Source organism: Urocitellus parryii, unplaced genomic scaffold (genome assembly GCF_045843805.1).
Source record: "Urocitellus parryii isolate mUroPar1 unplaced genomic scaffold, mUroPar1.hap1 Scaffold_49, whole genome shotgun sequence".
Classification (NCBI taxonomy): Eukaryota; Metazoa; Chordata; class Mammalia; order Rodentia; family Sciuridae; genus Urocitellus; species Urocitellus parryii.
This window is the reverse complement of record NW_027554054.1, coordinates 1321343-1339082: the sequence shown is the minus strand read 5'-3', so window position 1 is coordinate 1339082 and position 17740 is coordinate 1321343. Positions and strand designations below refer to the sequence as shown.

At 35.6% G+C, this 17740-nt stretch overlaps 1 protein-coding gene across 1 annotated transcript in view; it reads right to left on the bottom strand.

Annotated features, from left to right (window-relative positions):
- The window catches only part of LOC144252622 (adhesion G-protein coupled receptor V1-like), a 96823-nt gene that overhangs the window by 55662 nt on the left and 23421 nt on the right, over positions 1-17740 (bottom strand). The window contains 9 exon segments of the mRNA XM_077794834.1: positions 633-753; positions 1464-1728; positions 9552-9659; positions 9989-10135; positions 10238-10360; positions 10362-10396; positions 11981-12105; positions 12801-12976; positions 15505-15767. Coding sequence (XP_077650960.1) covers positions 633-753; positions 1464-1728; positions 9552-9659; positions 9989-10135; positions 10238-10360; positions 10362-10396; positions 11981-12105; positions 12801-12976; positions 15505-15767 — 1363 coding nt within the window.

Here is a 17740-nt window from a genome sequence, read left to right as displayed (position 1 = left end):
TCAACCCAACAGCAGGACTGTGATTCATTTGGACTAGCCTGTGTAGCCCCTTGTGCTTGGCTTCCAAGTTCCTCTGGGCACCTCAGCAGCATACATGATGATTCACCAATTGTGTGTTGTCCCTGTACTGTTGACACCTTCCCTAAAGGCAACCTGACCAGCTCACATGGCAACTGGACTCAGCTGCTTCTCTTTCTCTACAGCCTGCCCAAGTGATTCCTCCAGACAGCAGATATACTACACATATATCCAACTTTCTGACTTTTCAAAAACTCCTTAAATGCTAATGTTTCCTCTCTTCTTATATATACTTTCATATTTAAATATATATATATATATATTTAATGTCATTTTCATTTTCTCTAAATAAGAGAGACAAGAGACAAAAAAAAGTATCCTATCTTTCTTCTTCATTAACATTTTCCCCTATATTTTAGTCACTTATTCTCAAGGAGCCTTTTGAAATTCTAGGACTTCTGGAAAGATTGTTGTACAGATATTGATTTTATACTCTTTTTAAAATACCCAGGCTCTGGAATGTGACAATTTTATGTCTAATTTAATGAGATTCAAATAATCCTGTTTCACACTGCCTTTAGGATGACTAGTTAGCAGTTGAAAAGTCCTTATCTATTCCAGAGGCTGGTGTGAAGGAATGAATTCTGTTAACGGTAGGAAAATCCAGGGATTGGAAATATCTGAAAGAAGACTGTCCTATCTCCCAGAGGAAAATATCAATGGAATTCTGATCTCCTACAACAATACAGTAATAATCAAATCTTGAAGTAAAAGTTACAGAAAGAAAATGGCAAAATTGCCTAGTAAGACTATAACAAAATGGTAATTCTAATTTAAGAAACAAATTTCATATGAATCCATTTAGTTCAACAAAAACATAACTTTTTAGATAATGTTTCAAATGTCTTTGGTAATAGTTAACTAGCTAGCTATTGTCCATGACCCAACCATAAAGAAAGAAAAGAAGCAAAATATTTTCTTTTTTTTTAACATTGTTGAAATTTTATCTAAATTTTTGGTAAGCAAAAGAAATCATATTCTTATTTAGAAAACATTTTTGAAACAATATTGTCAAAAGTTGCTGAACACTTTTTATTAGTACTATAAATTATTCATGACACCCCAAACATATTCAGATAAAAAGTTACCTGTTTGCACTTGTCTATGAAATCTTCATAAATCATTCTATTCTACTCAACCACCCCTTATTTCATTTTAACGTAACTTTAAATTTGTGGTTCAGGGCACTACAAAAGTACTGGCATAATGCTTATTTTTTCCTCAAATTGCATTTATACCTGATAATTAACATTATCCCTCAAGAAATAGTCTATGGATTACCTAAAAAATTGTTACAAGAGCATTTTCATATAAAACAAACATTATGAAGGCTAGACAATTTGGGTAATAAATATAGTTGCATTATAAACACCATGTCATCTTACCTAAAAAGGTATTTTTGGCAAAAATTAAGTAAATATCATCTCCTGAAGACAAAGCTTCAATTTGTGTCGTTCCACTGACTGGCACTTCTTCAAAGTAAATAAATGTGCTGTCAGACCATCTGAATAAAAGGACGTGTAGCCTGACATTAGCCTGGGAAATTGCTAAGAACAAAGAGTTGCCTCTGTTGAATAAGGCCATGGTCAAAACACCCCGGACAGGAAGATTCTGTTGCAATGCAAAGCTCTGTCCATTCCATCTGAAGACCTGTAGGAAATGTTCAAATATAAAAACCTTCATGGCTAGGAATTCAGCACTAGGAAGAATTTAGCCAATGTCACATGTCTATTCTCCTGTATCCTTTTATTTAGTTAGGATGATACTTTTATTAAGTGGGAAAGTACCAAGCCTAATGCCTTCTCCCCTTTTTTATTTCTGTGTGTGTACACACATGCATGCAGAATAAATGAAAGAAAAATTATTTGAAAATAAATCTTAGAAGTGAGTACAAGATCTTCTGATGTTGCACATCATTTCCAACATCTTGATCAACATCATATAGAGAAATGCCTAAACTATTTTCATCCTCATGGTGGCAATGCATACAAGGTTTCAGGGTAAGTGTTCATAATATTTAAAATTAAAAGAAAGTGTATAATCGACCTGGTTTCCTATATAATTTGAGCACTTTCACAACAAATTATACTTATTCAGGAGATGGAAGATGGTGGAGGAGACAGAAGATAACGAAGTAAAGGAAAGCTACTTCCTAAGCTGCATCCTGGTGTGGTAGGAGCCCTCTTCAAACAAAGACAAGAGGCACAGCACAACTAGTAGATGTGTGCACATGCAACTCTGTTGAACAATGTGGCGCCTTTAGTAACCAGGTATGCATGTGTTCCCCAGAACAAAGAAAGGCAGTGTGGCACACTGACCATGCAAACGCCACTCTGCTAACACTCAGGGCACATGTGCAACTCTGCCAACACCCCCAGTGGGCCTGTGCAGCTCTGTCAAAATTTCCTTATAGAATAACCACATGAAGTGTATTTTTCCATATAGGGGAGCAAAGGAACTAATATGTAACAGGGGAAAGGGAGACTAGCAGTGGCTATATAAGGCAAATCCCTGCTGCAATAGGGGCTTGGCTTTGGATGAAAATCCACCCAGTCTGTCCTGGTACAAAATAAACATTACTCTTATTAACCACCTTGGTGTCATGTCTCTGTGTGTGATCCCCACAACAGTGGCCTGGGACCAAAGCAATAGGTGTACAGCTTCTTGACAAGGTGGGTAAAAGAGGAATTTCAATAAAATTTAACATTAGACACTGAAGTGGCTCAGGGACTCAGGAATTTGGGTACAGTAACTGAATAAGAAGGAATACATTGGAGCAGACCTGGCAGCCCCACCACCTATGCAGAGTCACCACAGACAGAGGGAACAGAACACAGTCTTCATAGAGAGAAACCTGAAATCAAAAATGCTACCTATTCTTAACTGATCCAGAGGCTGTACTGTATGCTAATGCTTGAAAAGCATGCTCTATATTTCAACTGGTTACGGAGAGATGAGGCAAGTCACAATGTCCTGCACACAGCTTTCTGGGGACCTAGGCTGGGCCAGATGGAAAGTGAGTAAAACAGTGACTACACCCAGAGCAAAGGGAGCCCAATTCACTTGTCCTTTTTCTCAGGAAGCTCATGTGACCAGCTGAAGTCTGAGCTGGCACGGTGAACACACTAAAGGACTAGACCAGAGAAGACAGTGTTCTTGAGCAGCAGTGAGTAAAGGGTCAGCAACCCCCTGTCCCATGATTGGATTTTTGGAGGGTCTTGAGAACCAGACCTGCAGATGACATTGGCTATTGTCTAATCTAGAAGTGGGTCCATCTAGTCTTTCCAAAGAAGCCCCAGCCAACAAAGCCCAGGAGGCCTAATGAGACCTCAGCCCTACCTGCTGGAACTTCCCTCACAGGATGCTGCAGAGGCAGTTCCTTGGGAGTGCACCAAACTGGTCCAGATGGACAAAGCACCAGCTGACAGTTTGTCCTAACCCACCCCACCTCATACTAGTGAGAAGGGAAGCTGAGTCTTACATACTACATCAAACAGCTTCAGTCTTAGGCTGTTCCAAGTGGCAGCTCAGAGAGCAACACAAAACCAGGAAGGACTAAACAACCCCACCCTTTGCTCTCTCTATCTGTATACAACTCAGAAGAATTGAAAAGAAAGACTGTTGACATACACAAAAACCACCCAATGTCATCAATTATTTTGTCTAATTCAATGGAGAAGTGTCCTTCATTATTCATTCTTCATTACAATTTTTTAAAATTCTTTCTGGGGCTAGGGCTGTAGCTCAGTGGTAGAGCACTTGCCTAGCATGGGTGAGGCAGTGGGTTTGATCCTCAGCACCACAGTAAAAAATTCAATAAAGTTATAAAATGTATTAAAAAATTATTTCCATGTGTGCATCATAAACAATATTATAAATCAAATGGATCAAATGTACATCTACAGAATATTCCACCCTATAACAGCGAAATTTATCTTCTCCACTGCACACAAATTTTTTTCCAAAATAGACCATATTCTAGGCCATGAAACAAATCTTAGCAAATCCCAAAAAAAAATCAACATATCCCATGTATCCTATCAGATAATAATGGAATGAAACTAGAATCAAAGCAAGAAAAATAATAGAAACCACAAAAAAGATGGAGATTGAACAATACTCTCTTAAATGAAGAAAATATCAAAGAAGAAATAAGAATAGAAATTAAGAAATTCTTAGGAAAAAAGAGAAAAATATACAATAGATCAGAATCTCTGGGACAGTATTAAAATAGTTCTAAGAGGAAAATTATAGCACCATTATAAAATTAAAGAATTGTCAAATAAATATGCTTATGCTTCACCTCAAGGCCTTAGAAAAAGATGAACAATCTAACCCTAAAACCAGTAGAAGACAGGAAATAATTAAGTTCAGAGCCAAAATCAATAAAGCTGAGAATAAGAAAACAATAGTCAGGAACAAGATAAATAAGATTGACACTTAGCCAAACTAATCAAAAGAAAGAGTGAGAAGAAGCAAATCAACAAGATCTGAGATAAAAAAGGAAATACCAGCAAAGACCCTTTTGAAATCCAGAGAGTTATCAAAACCTGTTTTGAAAATTTGTACTCCAATAAGCTGGAAAATCTTAAAGACACTGACAAATTTCTAGACACATATGGACCTACTCAAATTGAATCAGAAAGATGTAGAAAACCTAAATAGACCAATACTAACTAATGAAACTGAAACAGTAATTAAAAGCCTTTCAAAAAAGGAAAACCCAGGACCTGATGGATTCTCAACTGAATTCTACTAGATCTTTAAAAAAGAACTAACACTCTTTCTCAAATTACTCCATGCAATTAAAAGAGGGAACATTCCTAAATACATTTTTAGAAGCTGGTATAACCCTGATGCCAAAACCAGATAAGATGCATCAAGGGAAGAAAACTACAGAATAATATCCCTGATAAACTAGATGCAAAATTCATTAATAAAATTTTAGCAAACACCATTTAAAAACACATCAGAAAAGATAATACACCATGATCAAGTGGGTTTCATTCCAGGAATACAAAGTTGTTTCAACATAGGCAAATCAATAAATGTAATTAATCCTTTAACAGAATTAAGGACACAAATCATTTGGTCATCTCAATACATGCAGAAAAGGCCTTTGATAAAATTCAACACCAATTCACATGAATAAATGCTGGAGAAGCTAGGAATCAAAAGAACTTACCTAATCATCATAAAGGCCATTTATGACAAACTCAAAGCCAACATCATACTCAGTGGAGAAACACTAAAACTTTAAAAACAGGAATAACACAAGGCTGTCCACTCTCACCACTCCTATTCAATATAGTCCTCAAAACATTAGCCAGAGCAATCAGGCAACAAAAGGAAATGAAAGGTATACAAATAGGGAAAAAAGACGTCAAAATATTTGTTTGCCAATGATATGATCCTATATCTAGAAGACCTAAAAAACTCCACTAGATCACTTCTAGAGCTTATAAATAAGTTTAGCAAAGAAGGAGAATACAAGATCACCACTCATAAATCAATAGCTTTCTTACACTCTAACCATAATTCAGCTGAGGAAGAAATGAAGAAAACCATCCCATGTTCTTGAACAGACAGAATCAATATTGTCAAAATGGCCACAGTACCAAAAGCAATATAGAGATTCAAAGCAATCTCATTTAAATAACAATGATATTTTTCACAAAATTAGAAAAAAAACAATTCTTAAATTCATTTGGAATAATAAGAGAAACAAAATAGCCAAAGCAATACTAAGCAAGAGAAGAGAAGCAGGAGGTATCACAACACCTGATCTGAAATTATATTTCAGAGCTATAGTACCAAAAACAGCATGGTACTGGCATCAAAATAGACATGAAAACAAATAAAACAGAATAGAAGACGCAGAGACAAATCCACATACTTACAGCCATCTGACATTTGAAAAATCTGTCAAAACTATATTTTAGACAGACAAAAGACAGCCTTTTTAACAAATGGTGCTAGGAAAACTGGATAGCTATGTATAGAAAAATGAATCACACCCCTCTATTTCACCCTATACAAACCCAAATCAACATGGATCAAAGACTCGGGAATTAGACCAAAAACTTTACAACTACTAGAAGAAAACATAGGCTCCATAGTCCATCATATAGATGCTGACAAGACCCCCAAAGTGCAAGAAATAAAATGAAGAATAAATGAATGCCATAAAACTAAAAAGCTTGTCTACAGCAAAGGAAACAATTAAGAACATGAAGAGAGAGATGACAGAAAGGGAAAGAATCTTGGCCAGCTATTCTTCTGATAGGGGATTAATATCCAGAAGATTAAAAAAACTTAGCACCAAATATAATATAATAATAATAATAATGCAATCAATAAATGGGCAAAAGATCTAAACAGAAACTTCTCAAAAGATGAAACACAAATGGCCAACAAATATACGAAAAAAATGTTCAACAGCTATCAGGAAAATATAAATCAAAATTGCAATACAATATGATCTCAACCCAGTCAGAATGGCACTGCTCAAGAATATGAATAATAATTGCTGGCGATGTTGGGGGGGGAAAGGTACACTTGAACATGGTTGGTGTGACTACTAAACCACTCTGAAGAGCAGTATGGAGATTCCTCAAAAACCTAGAGATGGAACCACCCTATGACCTAGATATCCCACTCCTTGGTATTTTTCCAGAGAGACATAAGATTGACACACTGCAGGGATATAGCCACCTCAAAGTGTATAGCAGCAAAATTTCAATAGGTAACTTATGGAATCAACCCAGATGCCAATAAATAGATGACTGGAATAGAATGAATATATATATATATATATATATATATATATATATATATACACACACACACACATAAACATATACATATATATATTCTTAATATGTATCACAATTATGATACATACACACACACACAATGGAGTTTTACTCAGCCATAAAAAAGAATGAAATGATGGCACTTGGTGGTAAATGGATGAAAATGGAAAATATCATGTTAAGTGAAATTAGCCAAACTCAGAGACTCAAAGTTTATATGCAGAAGCTAGAGTAAAATAAGGAAAGGAGGAGATAAGGAAAGGATAATACAAATGAATCAAATATTAAATAATAGACAAGTGAAAGGAGGTCTAGCAGAGTGGAGGAAAGGGATGGAGAGGGGAAGGAGGATGGAAGGGAAAAAGAGGAGGGAAAAATGGATATCATGAACTAAAATAGATTTCCATGCATGTATGAGTTTTTCAGGATGAATGCAACTACTATGCATAACTATAAAGCTCTAATTTAAAAAAGAAAAAATAATAATTATGCAGTCAACAGTTAGGACTTTTGACACAAGCATTAAGCTAGGAGCCTGGGTACACTGACCTCCTCCTTTATCACTCTTATTAACGATGAGGAAAAGGCAAAAACTCACATAGCAATAACTGAACAAATGATGACCATAAATTAAAACTGGTACTGAAGCCAAAAGTCAGGATGATATGATGAAAGAAATGTATGTATTAGGGGAATGAAGTTAGAAGGAATGACATGACAGTTTCTAAGATACAGATGGTTATGGTGCTCTGAATAAAAACTAGCCCAGAAAGCTGACAGTGCTAAGAGGTTGAACAGTCAAGATAGGAAAGGGGAGGTCATGAAGTATCCTTTCTTGGGTGACCATACAATTACCATTCATGTAGGGGTTCTTTAGAGATTGAAATATTAATAATAATTATACAAGGACATGGCATGATCCAGTGCTATCCTGGGCTAGAAGAAATATGGTTATCCTACATATATAGTATACTAACTAATGCTAAATTTATTATCATTGGGAATCACTAAATTTTTTAAATGAGTAACATGAATCAATATTTTTAAAAGATTACTCTCGCTACCAATAGAGAATGAATCTGAGGAGATCAGAGAACTTCAGAGACTTGCTTGGAGACTAGCAGTTCAGGTAAGAAAAGATAAGAACTACGCTTAGATGGAGATGAGCTGAGGTGGAAAGAAATGTCTACACTCAAAAATATTATGGAGACACAGATTCAAAAACACTTAATGATCAATTAGATGTGAAAGAAAAAAAAGGGGGTAATTCAACAAAATATATCACAGAATTCTCCCTTGAGCACTTGCATTTCTGAGGTTACTACTTCCCGAGATAAAAGCAAATACTCAAGCACAGTTTCATAGAGAAAATTAATTACAGTTCAGCTTGATATACATTATAACACACTCCTAAAATATATTTAAGTGGATGCATCAATAGGCAGTTAGACATTCAAGTCTGGACTACAGAGGAAAGGTTGCAGATATGATTTGAAAGACATTAGCCTACAGCTGATATGTAAAGCTAGCCTAATGTTCCTATGAAGAGCTACAGAACTGATGAAATTTCCCATAGTAGGTGAAAAGAAAGAAGAAATATGAACTAAAACTGAATTATGGAATACTCTAAGACATATTGATTCAGAAAAGGGAGGAGGATCCAGCAATGGAGACTGAGCAGACAGAGTTCTTAAGAAGGAAAGCCTTGTGGTATCACAAAGCAAGAGTAGAGGAGGATGAGATTTGGGTATGACTAAGTCTCATGCTGGTGGGAAGTTGTATATGACAGTGATAAACATATCCACTAGATTTGGCAACCCAGTCGCCATGGGTGAGCATGAGAAGTAGACAAAGCTAGCTGACACTTCTCTCACAACGTCCTACCGAAAAGGAGAGAAAATAAATGAAAAAAAAGAAATCAGAAAGGGAAGAGATCAAGGGATTTCGTTGTAAACTGAACAATTCTCAACTATTTATGCCAACTGTAATAATTTCGTGGAGAAAGAAATGTCAGCTATGGAGGGAATAACTAAACCTTATGAAGGCTGAGGGGCAGCCATGTGAAAGGAAGGGCTTCTCCAGAAGGACACTCCTCCGCTGCAGCAGGAGGGAGGGGCAACACTGGCTTTTAAGTGGAATTTTGAATTTGGTGTTGGGAAAATAAGTAATCTCCCTCTAGTGACTTTCATTTCACTGAGGTCATTAGTTGAAAATGAGGCGATAAGAAGCATGTACAGAAGCACCAGAGACAAAAATTATCAATTAAGCATTAAGGAGATTATAAGATGTAGTGTGCTAGAAAAATGTGAAATTTCTGGGGTGATGCTGAGTGCCCAATTGGTAATGTTAATCATGAATTTTTAGTGATACCATCTATCTAGCTGTGTGATTTTCCTCCATAATGTTTTCCAACTCAATTAAATTCTTATTAAATGTTCATGTTTATGATTACATTTGCTTTGGCTCTTGAAGAACATATAATATTCATAACTGTTGTTTAAAAGTTAATTGGGACCAATAAATATTCATATTCTCCTTTACTACTTTACCACAAACTATGGTTTTCTTTTATACCAAATCTCTAGACCCTACCTCATAACTTTCAATTACAGTATTTTTTTAAAAGTTGGGGAGATCTTCATTTTCAAAGATTCAAACCTGAGTTAATTCGGAATCCTCTCTTTGACTTGCAACAATTAAATAATCTTGACTGTCTGAAGTAAAATATCTTACTTGGGAACTCTCAGAAATAATGATTGTTTGCACCTGCAAGGAAGACAGAAAAGTGGGAATAAAAATTTAAAGAGTTTAACTCAGAAAGGCACTAAATATTATACTAATGAGTTAGTATTTGATGTTTAAGACTCGATGTTTAAAACTATTCTGATCACTAGGTATGCATATATCATAAGCATACATCATTTCAAGCCAACAAAAATAGCCCCCGTTTAAGATACATGCTACAATTTGTATCAACTTGCAAAAAGTTCTGTTACTCATTAACATAGAATATACATTGTCATCCATTTAGATCAGTCTTACAAATCTGAATTTCTTTTAGGTAAAGCAATATAAAATGAAGATTTTGTTTTTACCAGGAATAACTGGAATCCAGATGTGAAGGTATACACACTGTTAACAGAAGACTTCTCTTCATTTCTTTCTTTATGAGTAATTACAAAGTAGGGGGAAAGACCAATCTTAAAGGCCTCACAAGTTTTAGGATTTTGTATCATTAAATCCTAGAAAATGAGAATTACAAAAAACAGTTAACTCATAATGTATCTCACATTTACTTGTATATTTTATTTTGTGCACTGTGGAAAAAAATAAGCAATGTTTACCTTTACTGGAATAAAAATCCCTTGCCATCGGTAAATAGTAAATGATGATTTTCTTAACATTATACCATATACTGAATCTTCCAAAGTAAAGAAACACCAGCCAGAAACTGGCTTGTCCAAAAAAACTTTGAAATATGGAAAAGACAACATCCATTCCCCCTAAAAAACATAAATCATTATTTACCAGTGCATAATTCCTTCTCAAACTTATCTGCTCTAATTTGTTATTTAAACATTGAGACTAATGACTTCAATACAAATGAATTCCCCATGGTGTGTGTGTGTGTGTGTGTGTGTGTGTGTGTGTGTGTGTGTGTGAGAGAGAGAGAGAGAGAGAGAGAGAGAGAGACAGGGACAGAGAGAGAGAGAGACAGGGACAGAGAGAGAGAGAGAGACAGGGACAGAGAGAGAGAGAGAGAAAGAGGCTAGAAAACTTAAAAATAGTAACTTAAAATAACAATTATGGATAACAAAAGGAGTACTAATACTTCACTCTATAGCCATATGAACTTTCCCAAGGTCTATTTAAATATAAATACTTGCTAACTGTAATTTTAAAGGGAAATATGCTAAAACATGTTTTATTTCTTTCTTTTCTTTTTTCCAGCACTGGGGTTTGGACTCAGGACCCTGGGCATGCTAGGCAAGCACTCTGACATTGAGCAATAGCCCCAGCCCGTCTCCCACCCTTTAACACACTCTTCTAGTATCTGCAATCTACTGTTTTCTCCTGTATTTCTCACCAGGTCTCCAAATCCCCTTCGTGAGATCACTCTGCTATCCCTAGCCATTCAATCTGATGCTTTTCAATTTTCAGGCTGGGTCTTCTTCCCTTCTCTGTCTAGAGCTCCTCTTCTCAGATTGTTAAATCAATGTCCATGACTTTAAAAACAGTAACACATGTCAGATCCCTAAGTCTATCTTGCAGCAGAGACCTTCCTTTGAGTATAAACGCCTTCTCAAAAGGAACTCAAACTTAAAATGTGCTAAAACAGATTTATTTTAATTCCCTCGCCAAAACAACACCTAGCCTTCTTTCACACATCTCTTAGTCAGTGGCAAGACACTCTATCCTACCACACAAGCTGAGGAACTAGGAGTCATCTGGGTCTCACCCTCACCCTTGCACCCAGTTCATCACCTGCTCTAAACTTCCATCATCTGTTGCCCTTTTGCTCATCTCCATGCATCCTCTCTTCTCTGCTATACCAACCAATTCTTTACACGGTCCTATGAATAACACTTAAAAATGCAAACATGATCATACCATACCATCTTCCCCATGCCTAAACCACTCAAAGGTTTTCCATTAACTCTGGGATAAAAGATTGACATCCATAAAATATTTCTCAAGTTCTTCAATGATCTCTGCATCTCCCCTATTTCTGTACTCCCTATTCACTGAGGTTCTTCAATTATGACATGTCCTTTTATGCCTGAGTTTCCTGCCTCTAAAGCTTCCCCCTCGTGTCTCCCAGGTTCCTCCAACCCAGTTCTTTGCATAATTGATTCCTCCACATTGATTTTTACTTATTGTTTTGGTACACCTTAAATTCTAAGCTCCATGAGCTCAGTAACATTCCTAGGCACTCAATAAATATTCTTGGATATAGTAATAAAATTAAATATCTGTTTCCCATTTTTAATAAACCCATAAATTATAATTCATGGAAATAATGTAAATCTTATACATGCAACATTTCTGAGTTACAGCATTTTTTTCTCATAAAAAACTAAACATACTCATGCCAAGGGCTGTTTCAGATATCGTCTCCCACTGCACACTCACAGCTAAATCAATGCCATTAGTACACGACACATTTAAGTATACCATTCTGTTGGTTTCTTCAATATCTATAGAAGTGGCTCTGAAATTGTGGAAAACAGAAAAAGAATATAATTTCTACATATTTAAAATATATGTCACATTACCAGTATATGCTTAATATGCTTCTACATTTATACAACCCAAATGACATGCACAAATTTGATACATGAATATTTTCAAGACAAATGTGTGCTTGAAAATATTCATTTATGGAGTTTTTTTAAGTACAAATGCAACACTTATAATCAGAAAATACTGAAGATCAGTAATTTAACATTACACATTTTAAAACTGTCTTTTTTGAATTTTTTCACACATAAATCAAAAACATCTGACAGGAAAAAACAGGAAATTCTTAGTATAAGAATAAAACTAAATCTCTTAATATACTGTATATAAATATCTGTCAGTTTCCAAAGGAAATTTTATAATTATAATCATTTTAATATGTTTAAAGAGTCATGTATTTGGATTAGGTGACCAAGTATATTTTATATTTTTTCTTGCTTTTTATTTCTAAAATCACAAAATAATGCAGGCCTTTTCCTAGAAGTGTGAAGTATGAGAAAATAAGAATTCTGATGACACCATTAAGCAGGCCATGGTTAAGTCTGGAATTCATTTTAAAAGTCCACTTTACATAATCACACCTCAATTTTCTTTTGCATTTTCTTATGTCAAAAATTATTTCTTCCTTATTTTCAGAAGTGACATTTTCTTATAAATAAATTATACCTATTTTCAATAGCAGAAATACTGAACAGCCCCAAAGGGGCCTGATTTTGTAATACTGTTATCAAGGTTTGAACCTGAGCCCCTAGTCTAGCACCTCCCGTCGGATTAAACAAGGTGCAAACAAAATGCTCATCCATTTCTGGTTCTGTGTCTAATACAGCAGAAATGTGCAGGGCCTGAAAACAAAATAAAAAAGTAAAGTTACTAGAATAGAATATATTTGCAAAACACATACAGAGAAATTTACTAAACATTTTAGAAACCAAAATAATGTCTTTCAAAAAACAGCACCTCTTTTTTATTTAATAATGGTCCCCATAATGTGATAGCTACTTTTGGGATTTTCATGTTATTACTTTTGGTATTTTCAACACTGTGGTACACTACATGGAAGTGTCTAAAAAATAAATGACATTTTTAAATAACACAGAATAAAATATTAAAATATTAAATTCATGTCCTTTTTTGGGATACTTTTTTATCCTGCTCTGGCTATATAACTTCATTAATGTCTTTGTAGTCTAGGATTCACCATTAAAAAGCCATGGTAGAGGGGCTGGGGTTCTGGCTCAGGGGTAGCACTTCCCTAGCATGTGTGAGGCACTGGGTTGAATTCTCAGCACCACATATAAATAAATAAAGGTCCATTGACAATTAAAATATATATATTACAAAAAAGCCATAGTAGGAACAAATTAGAAAACAACCCAAATGTTCATCAACAGGAAAATGGATAAATAAATGGTGATCTGTTCCACAAAACTCTATTCAACAATAAAAAAGGATCAGCTACGGATGTCCGCAACCACACAAAAGAAGCATGAAAGGAGCATGAAAGAAGCTAAACACAAAATAATAGATACTATAAGGCCCTATTTATACAAAGCTCAAGAATCAGCAAAAATGAGTCAATTAAAACATTACAAAGTGGTTTCCTCTTGAAAAGGCAAGATGCCAAAGAGAACCATCTGGGTAATAGTAGTGTTAATATCTTTAATCTGAGTGGAGGTATTATGTTTTGGATATGAAATGTTGTCCAAAGTCTCATCTGCTCAGAGGTAGACTTTTTGGAAAGTGATAAATCACGATGGCTCTGATCTCATCAGTAGATTAATCCACTGATGGCTGAATGGATTACTTGTATTAAGTGGGTCACAAGGGATAGAGGTTTTCCTGGAAAGGTCTGGGTTCTCTCTGGCACTTTCCTCTTGCTTTCTGTTTTCCCCGGGTGCAATAAGCTGAGCAGCTTTCCTCAACTCCACCCTTCCACCAAGATGATTCTACCTTGGAGCCCGATGACACAGACTGAATCCTCTGAAACGCTAAGCCAAAATAAATCTTTCCCCACTAAGTTGTTCTTATCAGTATTTTGTTCATAGTGATGAAAAGCTGACTAATACAGGTCATTATATGTGTGTATACTATGTTTAAAATCATTAATCCATATGCTTGGAATTGGTGCATTTTACTATTTATATGTCAAAATAAAAACGTGGAGCAAAAACAGTTGTGTGAGCCAAAAATATTTAATCTAATTTTCTCTAATGTTTAATTTACCAAATGAACAAAAGTTTTACTTAAATACACGCCGAGAAAAAGACACAAAATATTACAGTAAAAAAATTTTAAACATTTTAAATTACAAAAAAATTATTAAGAGAAAAATGTGAATAAAGCAATGACAAATTTTAATATACTTCAAATTTGAACTTTTGTATTTTTCACAATTTAAGTGTGTCTTTGAAGAAATCAAAGATTTTAAATTTGGAAGAACGTTTAAAAAATGAACAAAAAATATGTTGAACTTTACAAAAACTTAAAATTGAGAAAGTTATTTGATTGTTAGATGAATTAGTTTAGAGGAAAGGGCTGCAAATGTATTTCTTTTTTTTAAGAGAGAGTGAGAGGGGAGAGAGGGGAGAGAGAGGGAGAGAGGGAGAGAGGGAGAGAGGGAGAGAGAGAGAGAGAGACAGAGAGAGAGAGAATTTTTAATATTTATTTTTTAGTTCTCGGCGGACACAACATCTTTGTTGGTATGTGGTGCTGAGGATCGAACCCGGGCCGCACGCATGCCAGGCGAGCCCCAAATGTATTTCTTTAAAGCAGTATTTTAGCTAGCTTGAAAAATGTCTAAAGATAATTCGATTAACTAATTTAAACTTCAACTATATTTTTAAAAATAAAGTTTAGTAGGAACAGAAAATCAATATACAGGAATGGAAAATATATAGAAAAATAAGTTGGGAAACTAAACTTATGTAAGGATAGATCACATTCATAATTAATCTCAAATCCAGGATTTTTCTCTTTAAAACACTATTCCTATTCTCAAACAGTTTGAAGCAGCAGTCACATGCTGCTTAATTAAAATATAGCAAAAAGAAATGACTGACTGAGGCTGGGAGCTTTTTTGGCTTATGCTTTACATATAAAGTGAAGTATACCATTTAAATAAGTTTGGAATTTAAAATAAAAAAATGTGTATTTTTATTATTTCCATATTTCTCTATTAATAGTAAATTCCTTCAGTTGCCCTCTATACATATTATATAGTACATTAGCACTTGTCACATAATAATCTAATCATGTCTTTATTTCTCACCTAAGTTGGAAATATCTTTTTCTTCTTTTGAGGATGCAGGAAAAAATATTTTGTAAATATTAGAGTTATAAGCTTCATCCTCATTAAAGTTGCATACTGTACCTTGAGTCGAACACCTTCTTCTAATACAATATAGCCTTTGGAAGGAGTCAGGTCCTTGGATTCTGTTGAAGAATTCACTTCCGTGACAATGAACTGAACTGTCACAGTTCCAAACAGTCCTCGTGCAGGTTCCCGAACAAAGTACAAGACCGCAACGCTTTCCTGAACATAGAGAGCTGCTGGCTCTCTCAGGAAAAAGTGCTCACTGTTGTTAAATGATAGAACTCCAGGGCCATCATCATTAGCAAGGATGGTAATTACAGCTGTCAAAACAAAAATATTCAATGATAAGTGAAAATAAGAAGGGCTGTTATAAATGCTGAAATGAGTGTGGATATTTCATTGGAAAGAAGGTCAACTCTCGACCTCAAGTGATCATTTTAAGAGTACCTTTTCCTTTTTTTAAAAGAGAGGTCATTTTTAAAGCATTACATAAAATTTCATATTCCTTTATTATATGAAAATACTCTGCAATCTTAGAATGGAAGGTAGGTTTGTCAACCTGATGTGATGCTACCTCTCAGAAGTCAACAGCAGAGACCAAATTTAATGATGAAACAGTGAAAACATTCCCAGTAAAAACAGAAGTTAACCAATCCCTAAAACACAAATGCCAAATGTCATCTTTGATATAAGGAGAGCAACTAAGAACAGAATAGGGAGGAAGAGCATGAGAAGAAGATCACCACTAAACAGGGACGAGAGGGTGGAGGGAAAGAGAGAGAGAAGGGAAATTGCATGGTAAAGAAAGGAGACCCTCATTGTTATACAAAATTACATGTAAGAGGAAGTGAGGGGAAAGGGGAAAAAAACAAGAGAGAGAAATGAATTACAGTAGATGGGGTAGAGAGAAAAGATGGGAGGGGAGGGGAGGGGGGATAGTAGAGGATAGGAAAGGGAGCAGAATACCACATACACTAGTATGGCAGTAGGTAAAAAAGTGGATGTGTAACAGATGTGAATCTGCAATATGTATATGGGGTAAAATTGGGAGTTCATAATCCACTTGAATCAAATGTATAAAATATGATATGTCAAGAGCTTTGTAATGTTTTGAACAACTAATAATAACAATAAAAAAAAGAAAGAAACAAGATAATGATGACTGCCAGCACTGCTACTGCTCAACATGTCCTGGAGCTATCCGTCAGGCAAAGGTAATGGAAAAGAAGGTCCAGAACTTTCATCCTTAAATGAAATGCTTGTCTACTAACAAGATACAAGAAAAAAATTATCATATGATAAGAGTTTGAAATATAAATTTAGAAGAGATTCAAGATAGTGGAATAGAGGAAGGTTGCATTTCCAGTTGCTCCATGACTCCACACTCAAGCAGCAGGAGAACTGCTTCTCAGCAAGGTGGGTAAAAAAAGGGAACTGAAATTCAATTTTAGACAATCATGGTCTCTTAGAAACATAGAAATGAAGATGCATTGAACAAAGAACAAGAAAGAGTACATTGGAGCCAACTTGGTAGCAGCAGCAGCAGCAGCACTGATTGGCCACAGAGGGGAGGGGTAATATATAGAGAGAGAGACACAACCTATTGGCATGGAAAAACCTATGGATGATAAAAAGTCATAATTTAGCTATCCAGAGGCTGCACAACAGGCTCTTGTTTGAAATGTGCTTGTTGTGAACTCTGTTTCTCTCAACCTGACATGGAAGTCATCTTGAGGAGGCCACCTTGCAGTTTGCTGCTGCAGAAGCCTGTAAGATCAAACAAGAACTGCCATAATGTCCCATCATGTGGCCCAACGTGTACCTAGTAGAACACAATTGCAAGAGTTATGGAGAATATTGTACCCATGGTGATTCAAGTAAGAAATACAGAGGGGAGTGCAACTCACTAACCCTTTGAGTCTGGTGGCTCACATAACCAGCTGAAGAGATCATGAAACTGAACAAGTGGGTATGAATACACTTAGGGACTAAGTGTGGGAAGGCCATGTTTGTGGGCAACAGAGTGTGTAAGACTTATAGAGACGTGAAACACGTGGAGAGGACTGGCTTTCCTGTCCTACAAATAGAATTCTAGGGAGATTCCTGAGATCCTGGCAGCGATTGCCATCAGCCTGGCACTAGGAATGTGTGTTCTCCAGGGAAGATAATACTCAACAAAGTCCTTAAGCTCTGATTAGACCTAAGCCCTAGCCACCAGAACATCACTACTAGGACTGTGCAGAAGCTCCACACTCGGAGTGCATCAATGTTATCTGTCTGCACAAAACTGCAG